Below are 12,069 nucleotides of genomic sequence, written 5' to 3' on the forward strand. Positions count from 1 at the left end.
TGCGGGTGGCACATAAAAGACACCATTTCGAGCGTGGCCGTTTTCGTGCGGGTGACACGTAAAAGCACCCACTACACTCTCTGAGTGGTTGGCGTTAGGAAGGGCATCCAGCTGTAGAAACTCTGCCAAATCAGACTGGAGCCTGGTGTTGCCATCCGGTTTCACCAGTCCTCAGTCAAATCGTCCAACCCATGCTAGCATGGAAAGCGGACGTTAAACGATGATGATGATATATATATATATATATGACAGGCTTCTTTGAGTTTCTGTCTACCAAATCCACCCACAAGGATTTGGTTGGCTGATAGTTATAGCAGAAGTCACTTGCCTAAGGTGTCACGCAGTGGAACGGAACCTAGAACCATGTGGTTGGGAAACGAGTTTCTTACCATACACCCATGCCTGCACCTACTGATTAATTTTTTTTTCCTTCTCACCTGTAAATTCAAATGAACACACACACATAGAAATATCATAAGAGAGTGCTTGAAAAAAATTCAAAAAATACAAACCATTTGTTGATCGAAAACAGTAACACTTGAGCAAGTAGACAAAATATGTTGGTGCTATGTAGAGGAATATGTGTTTGAAGTTTAAGAGAACAACAAACAAGAAGGCGCCGCTGAGAAATTTGCCCTGCAAAAAGGAAGAGAGAGATGTTAACCTTCACCTGTTTCCAAACAAGGTAATATACTTCATCATGGTCAGATATATTTATGCAGAGTATTGAAAATGAACAACACCGCTTGTGTGAGTTTAACTCTTGAAATAAATAAATATTAATTTATCCTATTTTATAATAATCTGTACAGGTATAAAAATGGTGACTTACTTGACGGATCCGGACCAAGGACAACAAAAGAATTCCAAACAAGAATCCATTATATTGGAAATGGATGTCTGTGAGACAGAGAATGAAGGAAAACAACAGCTGAGTGGAGATGTTATATGACCAAATGGACAGGGAGAATAAATAGGTAGATTTACTTTACTACTAAAATGCACTAACAAGGGAACTGCCCTATGGTTGATCAACCTGCTAGAAATAGCAACCAAATCTCCTTCAAATTGAACCTTGCACTATCTTAAACAAAGGAAGGAAATAGGACTGGATTAAGGCCCACAGAGGCCCTAAGCACTTAAAAGAATTTGGTGCCCCCATATATATGTAGTTCAAAATATAGACAATAGTAAACCATAAAATTAATTTTTATTTTACAAAATGAAACAAAACTGACAGTAAGATGGGAAAAAATGTTTGTTTTTGTATACTTCCTCTTAATATTTGATAAAGTTTTCTCCTACTTTTCTTAATTGTAACGTCTTTGATCAGATTCTCAAAATTAATCTTACGCAACACGTCTGCTTCTATACTTACTAGAGATAAAGCATCCTGAATATTAACCTTAAAAATGAGATGTCACATGCTTCGACTGCCCCTACTTTTGTGGAGCTCAAATAAAAGGATACGGTCAACAAGCAGAAGTCCAAAATTGGAGAGGACCAATATGGAAATCGCAAGACCAGTGCTGAAAAGATTATTTGTTTTGTTGGCTTTATTATATCCATGGTTCAACCTGTGAAAATACAGAGAAACATTAGAGAAGAAAAAAATTATAACAATTAGGTTTAAATGGTTTCAGAAGTGAAGAATTCATAGAAACTTTGGTTTAACCCCTTAAGCATATCAAATTACATTTTTATTATTTATTTATTGCTTTCAATTAATTAGGATTATCTTGTAGCTTTAAGATTCTGATGATATTTATTTTTAGAATTACATAGATGTACTTGCATAGCAAGTAACCTGATCTGAGATCGTGTGCTGGAACGAAAACAATTGCAGCGTGGAAGGTGTTTATAAGCCATTTAAGAAACACACAAAAACCGTTAGATTCACTTAAACATTTAAATTTAATTTGTCAAAATATTTTCGTCGCTTTGAGATCGTGACCTGTTCACTGACAAGAGATGCAGCACGGAATTTTGTCAGTGAATCTAATGGGTTTTTGTGTGTTTCTTAAATGGCTTATAAACACCTTCCACGCTGCAATTATTTTCAGAATGATATTGTGTAATTTGGGTCAGTGAAAACATATTGGTGAGGGTGAATATATACTGATGGAAAATACAGCAAAGGTGACATGGATAACACACACACAACAAAGATGGCTATATGCAATATAAAAACCAAAAAATAAAAATTCAATTGTCACTGATGATGTAGAGTAGCACCCATACACACACATATATATACATATTTGGCCCCTTGTGGGCAATAAAAAAAATTACACACATATACACATCTGGCTGCCAGACTGGCTTCCTGCAGTTTCTGTCTGCCAAATTCACTGACAAAGAATTGGTTGGTTCAAGGCTATAGTAGAACACGCTTATCCAAGGTGCCACACAATGGGACAAAACCCTAAACCAGTCATGGGCAAACTGCTGCTCAAGGAAATATTTCCACATGGCTAGACTTGTTTTCATAGATGAGTGAAAATGAGGGACACCACTTGTAGAACAGTGATACTCTTTTACAACACCCACACAATATCAAGACAAGGAGACACAAGTATACACACACATATATACATAAACAGATATTGATTATTACAGCCATGAAATCTGCTCACAAAACTTTGGTTGGCTGAGGTCTATAATAGAAGACACTTGCTCAAGGTGCCACACAGTGGGGCTGAACCTGGAAGCATGTGGTTAGGAAACAAACTTCTTAACCACAAAGTAATTTTTTTAAAAGAAAGTAACACAAACAGTGTTTCATTTGCCTTGAGTTTCAGTTAAAAACGAAGGCAGCACAACTTACTCTTGGACTGCGTACACAAGCACCAAATCAGAAAGGATTACAGACAAACGCTGGAAGTAGACTGTAGCTTGTGAAGTATAGGCGCCTGATTGAACAACTAGCATCTTAGGGTCAAAATAGCATGCTATGTGTGAAAGCAGGAATTCGAACCAAGCAAAGAATGGAGGATAATCCAGGGTCCATATTGAGGTTTCCTATACAACAAAACAAAAAAAGGGAAATATTAATGTTAAAAGGTTTTTAAGGCAGTGAAGATGGAATAGGAGAGAGAGGGAGATGGTTTTGCCATACTTTATTCCTACTCCATAACACTATTCTAAAAAGTCTACACCAAGCTATTCCTTAGAAGTTTCATTTACAAATTTTGAATTATATAAACAAATGTCTTATATAAACATTTTGAAGGCCAGTTTCACCATACACCATCTCGTGACGCACCTGGACAAATCATCAGTGATGTTTCTTGGGCATCATTAGGGGTTTCAGATCTTGGAATAATAAGACACCCTCACCTGGGTAACTCAGCCGAGGTTAATCAAGCCCAGTCAGCACTGCCCTTTCCAGGGTTCATGCCTCCTGATCCACAGTCTCCTTGAGACAACCTCTACTCCCTCCACAGACAACCAGATGGCCTCCTGCAAACCCTCTTCATCCAAATTTGTCGTAATTCTGTTCATATCTTGGTTATAGGAAGATATATCTGCCCAGGTACTTAATTGGTACTTGAATTTACCGACTTTAGAAGAATAAAATGAAAGTAATTTTGTTGACATTTATATTCAGAATATAAAAGGTCTATAATCAAATACCATAAGGGAGTTTGTTCAATACCCTTATGATCCCTGGACATTTGAAATGAGAACTCCAAAGTAGTGTTTGGAAGTCGGAGTGGTTTCCTCATCTTGATTGTTGCTTTCGCTACATTTCAGTTGTGTATACTTCGACTAATACATGCTATAAAATTCCTCATCTCAGAAATATGGAATCATAAAACACAAAGTAATTTGCCCTTTCAATCCATTCATATACATTACATTTAGTGAATTTTCTTATTTTGAAAAATCTGAGGATTTCTCTTTGCTTTTTTTTTTTTTTTTTAAATTTTATTTTTCAGAATCAGGAACCTACACAGAGGCCAGAAAATATTGCACCAAAACACAAAATCTGACATCAAGAAACATTAAACAAACTGCAAAACTGTTACCTCGTAATACCATTTCCTTACAGGGAGTTTGTTGGTTATGGACAGCCAGTTCCGATGGACTTCAAAATCTGTTGATCGACTGAAATGGTTTATAAAAAGAGAAATGTCATTTGAATCAATAATCGTTCTCCTTTCTGAAATGCATCATCATCATCACCAATGGTTTAATTCTTTTGCAACTGTATTTCTGATGAACTATATTACCATCATCATCATTTTAATGAGCACTGTTCCATGCTCCTACAAGTTGGATGGAATTTGCTGAGGCAGATTTTCTATGGCTGGAGGACTCAGCCACTTGCAGGTTAACCTCATGGACAGGCTGTTCCACTGATTGGATCAACTGGAACCCTCATTGTCATAACCGACGGAGACCTAACAGTGGAGTTTATTTGTTGCAAGCCTTTATGACTAAGTACGAGGGATAATTTTTCCCTATAGGTCTCTGAGACCCTAAAAAGGCCTATGGATATTGCACTTCTTCTGACTAAGCCATTGAAGGAAATATTCTGTATGTCCTTCCTATCTTTAAGACAATAACGTGTGAGAGGAAGGGAATTTGGTTGCCATTTCTAGTAATATGAGTAACTACATAAAGCAGTAGTTCTCAACCATTTTTTTTCTTTCTATGGACCCCTTTATTCAGGTGGATTCCCACGGCCATTTGAGGTTTAAAAAATCCTATTCTATATTTAGGAATTGTATAAAAATAAATTCTTAAGATATTTTATGTATTATAGAATTATAATCAATTTATTGTACATAAACATTAACAACAAAATCTTATATGGATCCCGGCTGGGAACCACGAGGATCTCTCTTTGGATTAACTAACTGATGCCACCACAATAGGATGAATAGAACACTGAAAATTACCATATTTTGCTAAAGAGTTGTTGTCTTTGATTAAGTGAATGCAGGACTGGGTGGTTAAGAGAGTAGCTTTGCAATCACATGCTTTTAAGTTCAATCCCATTACGTGGTACCTCAGACAAGTGTCTTCTGTAGTAGCATATGGTTGACCAAGCAGAATTTGGTAAAAGGATACAGTACAGAAGTTGTCCTCTGTGTGTGTGTGTGTGTGCGCGCGCACGCGGTTTACTCGTTTGATCTTATAATTTAGCACAAAATTAGACCAGGTCAGCCCGAATGGAACAGAGACAAGGAAATTACGATCTCATCGTTTTTTTGTTCATTTTCCTACGACCTTGTGTATCTATAAGAATTGGATGAGGGATAACACGAGGGATAATGGTAACAACAGAACATAGTTTATTCTAGGTTGGTGTAGAGCCGTTTCATTCCTGGGTGAACAGGCATGACACTAGAATACCAAAGGAAGCTTCGACCACATGTCGGGGTCGAGTTGGGACAGCCTGGTAGAACGTCCTGTCACGATGGCTGCTGGATGGAAAAGAGAGCGAACATGGCTAAAATTATACAATGAAAAAAAACAAAAATTGTTTTGTTAAAACAAAGAATGACAAGCTCAATAAATTTGCAAAGCAATGTTGTGTCGGATGCAATAATGGAAGCAAAACTTTTGCATCCGACACGATGTGAGTAAGAAAAAAGTTCTGTTCAACTTGAAAAGTTCAGCCAGACCTAGAGATAAAGGGTCAGTGTGAAAGAAAGTTGCAACAAAGGTGTTGGCGTGAGCAAATGTGTATGCAAGGTTGAAACAATATGTAATGTGTACATATTTTCTTTTAGCACGTTACTGTGCACAGAAATGGAAGAAAAACAATGTTTGTTTGTACAGAGAAATGAAATGCCGGCGGCACAAAAATGTCAAATGTATATTGTTTTGGAAAGTTTCTTTGGCCAATGCACTGTCCGGCCAGATCTAGTGACATAAGGGTCACTTGAGTTCTGTCACAACGACGAAGGTGGAGTGGTTTCTGGTGTGTGTGTTTGTGATGGTATTGATGTTGGTGTATGCATTGGTAAAGATGTTGACAGTGGTGTGTGTGGTGGTAATGATGTTGACAGTGGTGTGTGCGGTGTTTGAAAAACAGGCACGTCGTCCATGGAAGTTGAGGGTTTGTCAAGGTACGCCTTTTCAGACGGTCGACAGACACAATCTCTGTACGACCATTAGCGTCGACCTTGAAGAACTTTGGAGTGCGAGAAAGCACACGAAAGGGTGCGGGTTGGGCGAGGCGCGTAAAGCAGCCTTAAGTTGCCTATGAAATCGCACAACCATCCCATTAGAAGCGAGATGGTAGCTGGTGGTGCGTATATGATGCCTTCGATGAAGGGAGTGGAAGATAGGCAAATTTACAATTGTTGAATTTTGGCGAAGTTAAATCTAACGTCGACAAAAGAGTTTGGTCCTGTGAAATACCAAGTAAATCAATTGTTGCAGGAGAGGAAATGGAATTGACAGGGAGTCTCGTGAGAGCATCAACAGGGATGTTCTGCTTCCCTGGCAAATGACTGTGAAATATAGTCCAGGTGACTGAAAGCACGAGGAGAGAGTTTGTCTGTTTTAGAAGACAGTGTGCACATTATATGCATAGAAAAGAGGCGGCCACACGCGCCACTACATATCCAACACTACATTATACAACCTAATGTGTCCTTCCATTTTTCAAGAAGGTATGGTGTGTGGCTTTAATGATATTTGACTGCTACGTCTAACAGTTCAAGCGACAACGTAGCGGTTTCTCTCGTTGACTGGTAGAGACCTTTGTTAAAACGAATCTGCAATGCACCTTCGACATCTGATTAAAACCATCTCATTTCACTTAACCTATAACATTAAATAAAGCAAAGAACGTCCCAAAATCCCAGTTCTTCACATCGAAAACATACAAAGCCTTAGTACCTTTTCAAATAGAAAAGATTGTTCCTGTTCCAGAGCGATTCAATATCATCACCTAACCCTCATCTACCTTTAAGGGAGTCCACTCTGTTGCAAACATTATAGTTAGGCTCCCATCAGATGATAATAATCTCCCTTCCCCTTTTTCCAGGGTCTCTGGGACCCTGTAAAGGGTTACGGGCCCAGTTCTTTCTCCTTTGGCAATACAATAGAAAAAGAAATGTGGACTTATATACCGTGCACTATAAAATAGAGATGGGCTCCTGGCGAGTCAAATAGACGGAGAATTCTAATTTTTGATTGAAGCCAATTTATTTTATCGACGTCATCAATATGTTAGCGAAGGCGTGAATGTTACATATTCCAGAGTGTCTAGCGAACTAAAATGAAAATGTCAATGCCATATTCGAGATGCTAGAAATAGCAACCAAGTTCCGCAAATAACACACCGCTGTCTTACAAACAAAAGCGTGGGGCAGCTTCGACAAAAGAGTCTTAGGTGCACTGTGCTTAGAAAAAGAAAAAAAATGGTCACAACTGGAACATTTGATCGTAACTTTGCTCGATCAGGGCTGACCTGGGGTTAAACAACTTGCCTTTTAAAATCAAACCAACAAAACCGTCTTTGCGTGGGCGCTCATCCTACTAGAAATGACAGTTAACTGCCATTATTACCATACACTCCCGTTTTATAAAGGGAGAACACATTTGCTAATTAAACTCAAGCAACACTAGGCATTAATAAAAAGTAGCGGGGAAAATACAGCTGGAGTACCTTTGGTTATAGGTTTGCTCCAGCTGAGCAGAACCGATATGGAGTTAAATAGAAATAACAACAACTAGTTTATAAATGTGATATTTTATGCGATATACTTCATAATACATGTATTTGTTATATCATGCATATGACTACTATATATATAAATATTTATATCTAGTTACCGTGCAGCAGTATATTAGATAACCGGCGAATCAATCGTATTCATTTAAACATATGGTCAGAGAAGAAATGAAGTAAAATCGATAAAATAAATGAATGATCAGAAAAATCAAGAAACCAGCTACGTGAGGAAAAGAATGCACAACATTCGAATATATGCTCGATGTTTTACAATGTATATTATTCGTGTGTCGGGTGTTGATGAAATTCGCGAAGGTTTTTTAAAAATATCGACCTGAGTTGAAAGAATCCGGAAGGATTGAGAAAGAAGTAGAAAATATCTGGAGAATTAAATGTTATTTCCAAAATCAATAAATGGTGTAAAGTAGAATACTGTGTTTAAGGGATTTACTGAACATGTAAGCAAACGAGAAAATATACTCACTATGAAGGAATCAACAGGAATTTTAGACAGGTAACAATCGCAGCAACGTGTAATGACGATACCATGTTTGCAGGCTGAAAGTACGGCTGTGAAAACAAAACTGACTATTGAAATAAGAATTTAGAAAGCGTCGTTTGTTGGACTTTCAAAATTCTTTTAAATAAAGTAATCTGACTTTTGATTTTAATTTTAGAATTAAATACATGAAATTAATTTTTTAAATGTAATATAACATATTTTATAAAATGAAGTACTATGTTTTAGTTTCGAATTCCGTTATAATGAACGTGGTAAATTGGCTGTCTGCAAATGTGAGAAAATAGCTAAGCAAGATATTAGTCGAACGATATACGGGTGATAATGAGCATCTCGGGGAAAATAAAGGCTGTAGAACAAAACACAGAATTATTTAATAGCTATCAGAAAATCTGAGAGGGAGTGATGGACTTCATAAATATTAAATTTCTGATATTTAACCATTGTAAACAGCAATTTGAAAGAGAAAAGAGACAGACCTGCAGGAAGCAGTCGAACCTATGTACTCCTATCGTTTGTCGGGATTTGAGTTCCCTAATGGGATTGTCGTCGCTTCTGTTTCGTACTCATGATATTCAATAAGTATTCACATTAAAATATTAATTTCAAACTTTGGCACAAAGTCGGCAATTGCGGCGAAGAGAATAATTAAATCGTTCCCAGTGCTCAGCTGGTACATCTTTTTATCAACCCCGAGAGAGTAAAAAGTAAAGTCGACCTCGGAGGAATTTGAACTTGTAACGTAAGGACGGACTAAATGCCGCAAAGCATGTTGCCTGACGTACTAACAATTCTGCCAGCTCACCGCTTTAATTCACATTAAAGAATTAGCAATTAATTCCTAACTGTCTTCTACTAAAGCCCCGTGACGGCACCTGGCTTAGTAATTAGTGTTGCACTCTCGACTGGTAGATCGTGTGTTCGATTCCCAGACAGAGCGGCGTGTTGTGCTCTTGAGCAAAACATTTCACTCCATGTTGCTCCCATCTACTTAACTGCCAATGGGTCACCTTGTGACAGACTGGCCTTCCGATCAGGGGCAACGCTGACCTGCTCGCCTTGCCAGCTGGGTAATATCATTTGAAAGCTAAAAATTATGTAAAGTGCATTGTAACCAGCGATGTATACCAACATCCGATAGTCTGATTGTATGACTATTGTCCCAGGCCCAGCTATGTTTTGTAAGGGAATTTTGTAGATGGAAATCGTGTGGGAGACAGTGGGTGCAGTCCACCCTCGGTGTCGCCCTTATGGTGTGGCACTTTTGAATCTACTTACAAAAGATCAATATGTTATTGTTTAGTCCCAGGTCAACCCTCATCAAACAGAAGAGTCCTAACAGCAACAATTCCGTCTTCTATTCAAACATATTAAATCCAGACAATCTAACTCAGTTCAGAGACTGTCCTCATTCTAGTTATACCACTGTATCGTATCCCCAAGATCTCAGAACAAAGGGACCAAAATAATACCACATGACAATGTACCTGATTCTCTGCCAATTCTTCCATTCCACTGTTCTAGACCGGCACTCTATCTTATCGGCCCCAGAAAGAAGAAGGGCACAGTTAACCATGATGGAATACGAACTCAGAGTGCAGACACCTAAAATAAATACCACACGACATTTTGTCTTTGACTTTAACATTCCAATGTATTTACCCTCTCCATTAGATTTACAAAAGATTAGTTTTACAAAAGATCAATATGTTATTGTTTAGTCCCAGGTCAACCCTCATCAAACAGAAGAGTCCTAACAGCAACAATTCCGTCTTCTATTCAAACATATTAAATCCAGACAATCCATGTATATTTATGAATTGTGAAGTCTTGCCGAGCACTTGTAGAAGAACTGAGGACTTTGGTTGTGTATGAAAGGATTCTAGCATGAACTCTGTTACACTTTGATGCACTGAATTTCTTATCAGGCAGGTAGTACATGAAGACACTCGGTCTTCCTAATACAAGAGGAGAAAGGGCCAATTTTTATCTCAAGCCAACAAGAACAAGAGGAAACGAAGCTTTTGAACAAACTCAAGCATCTCCTCCAACCAAACATGCTTTGATATTTCTCAGATGAGAAATATTTCTGTCAGGATCAGATGGTGAACATAAAACAACCATTGGCTTACCGTGTCCCCCAAAACAAGTACGGAGAGTGATAAAAATCAAACATCTAGTCATCATGGTGTTTGGAGTGATCGCTAGTAATGGAGACGTTATACCTCCATTCAAATATTGTTATTCTTCGCTGGTTACAATGTGCTTGGCATTTTTTTTTTTTTTTTTTTTTTTTTTTTTTTTGGCAAACTGTATATCTCATGCTAGCAATGGGAAACGGATGTTAAATGATGATGATGAGGAGGAGGAGGAGGAGGTGTGGTTCAAGGTAGAAGTGAAATATAAAAGAGAGACGAGTGTGAAAAGATTTAATGAAAACCTTTTGAAGTCCATTAACAGGATTTGTGATGTGTTGGAGTGTTTTGATTTGAAAGATGAGAAATGAATGATAAATGGAACCCTGAGACAGGCATCTGAGCCGGGGAAAAAGGCTGTTGTTACTATTACTAGACACAGACGAAGGTTTGGTTGATGTTAACGAGGACAAAACTCATTATCGTTGAAGTTATCTAGGGCGGGAAACCAAAGGGCGTGAAATAATTTTCCAGTTGATTGAGCATTTTAGAAACTATGGGAGTTAGTCATTGAGCAGAAAGAGTTAGCGTCATGGCGACGACAATGACGATGAAGATGGTGACTACGGACGATTGTGACAATGACAATGTTGATGAGGAGGAGGAGGGGGGTAATGATGATGTTGGCAATGACTATGATGATGATGACGATGACGATGACGATGATGACAAGGAGGATGACGACGCCGACGCCAATATCGGGGGAGGACGACGATGATGAGGAAGACGAGGAGAAGGAAGGGAAGGATGAGGAAGCGGGGGAGACGACGATGAGGAGGAATGGAAGGAGAAGAGGAAGGCTACAAGGAGGAAAATGAGGAAGAGGCAAGGAGGTAGATGAGGAGTGCAAGAAGGCAGAGGACGACGATGAGGATGAGGGGGAGGACGATGATAACACTACTGTCAATGAGGATGATGATGATGATATCGATGATGATGACAACAAATGATGAAGATGAAAACATCTCTTTGTGATTGTTTGTATTGGTTTCAATAAGTTAAGATGACAAGAAAAAACCAAGAGACGAAACAATGAACTGACATTTTTCAGTAACCAAAGTTGTGATCAGAAATATCAGATTCGTTTGTCACGTTAACGATTATTCATTAATAAATAATTAAATTTATAATCCATACAATGTATACATAAGCAATCCATTGGGACACAAATTTTTTAAAAATCCATTTAATACAAGAGAGAATATTCCATCCAACATCAAAACAAATAAACCATCTATTCTTCTTTTAAATGACAATACTCAAAGATAACAGCCCTAACTCTTTTAAATGCACAGCCAACCAGAAATATGGAGGGAGTCAACTGGATATGATGGTCTTTATTGTAATTTTTATTATTGTTTACGTATCCTATACCAGGCCATATTTGTTTAACACACTACTCTCTCTCTCCCTCTTTTTTTTTGTCTATCTACCTATCTATATAGCGTGTCGGGCGAGATGCTTAGCGGTATTTCGTCTGCCGTTACTTTCTGAGTTCAAATTCCGCCGAGGTCGACTTTGCCTTTCATCCTTTCGGGGTCGATAAATAAAGTAACAGTTACGCACTGGGGTCGATGTAATCGACTTGATCCCTTTGTCTGTCCCCTCTATGTTTAGCCCCTTGAGGGCAGTAAAGAAATATATATATATATATA

General features: G+C 38.2%; 1 protein-coding gene and 1 long non-coding RNA gene across 3 annotated transcripts in view; one reads left to right on the top strand and one right to left on the bottom strand.

The window, feature by feature from the left end:
• LOC128249263 (uncharacterized) overlaps positions 1 to 1,471 on the top strand; it is a 25,042-nt gene extending 23,571 nt beyond the window's left edge. The window contains exons 2-3 of the long non-coding RNA XR_008265352.1: positions 813 to 977; positions 1,382 to 1,471. This is a non-coding gene — a long non-coding RNA (uncharacterized LOC128249263). The remainder of the gene's footprint in view (positions 1 to 812; positions 978 to 1,381) is intronic.
• The window catches only part of LOC106869268 (probable dolichyl pyrophosphate Glc1Man9GlcNAc2 alpha-1,3-glucosyltransferase), a 29,012-nt gene that overhangs the window by 5,619 nt on the left and 11,324 nt on the right, over positions 1 to 12,069 (bottom strand). Inside the window, exons 1-7 of one of the 2 annotated variants that reach the window (XM_014914935.1) lie at positions 8,699 to 8,717; positions 8,184 to 8,269; positions 4,032 to 4,110; positions 2,828 to 3,021; positions 1,471 to 1,577; positions 833 to 900; positions 513 to 636 (exon numbers count right to left, since the gene is read on the bottom strand). In XM_014914935.1, coding sequence (XP_014770421.1) covers positions 513 to 636; positions 833 to 900; positions 1,471 to 1,577; positions 2,828 to 3,021; positions 4,032 to 4,110; positions 8,184 to 8,248 — 637 coding nt within the window. In that variant the 5' untranslated portion in view covers positions 8,249 to 8,269; positions 8,699 to 8,717. Of the gene's footprint in view, positions 1 to 512; positions 637 to 832; positions 901 to 1,470; positions 1,578 to 2,827; positions 3,022 to 4,031; positions 4,111 to 8,183; positions 8,270 to 8,698; positions 8,718 to 12,069 lie in introns of those variants that run through there. The other variant, XM_052972313.1, reaches the window with a different exon arrangement.

This window comes from Octopus bimaculoides, chromosome 13, assembly GCF_001194135.2.
Source record: "Octopus bimaculoides isolate UCB-OBI-ISO-001 chromosome 13, ASM119413v2, whole genome shotgun sequence".
NCBI lineage: Eukaryota > Metazoa > Mollusca > Cephalopoda > Octopoda > Octopodidae > Octopus > Octopus bimaculoides.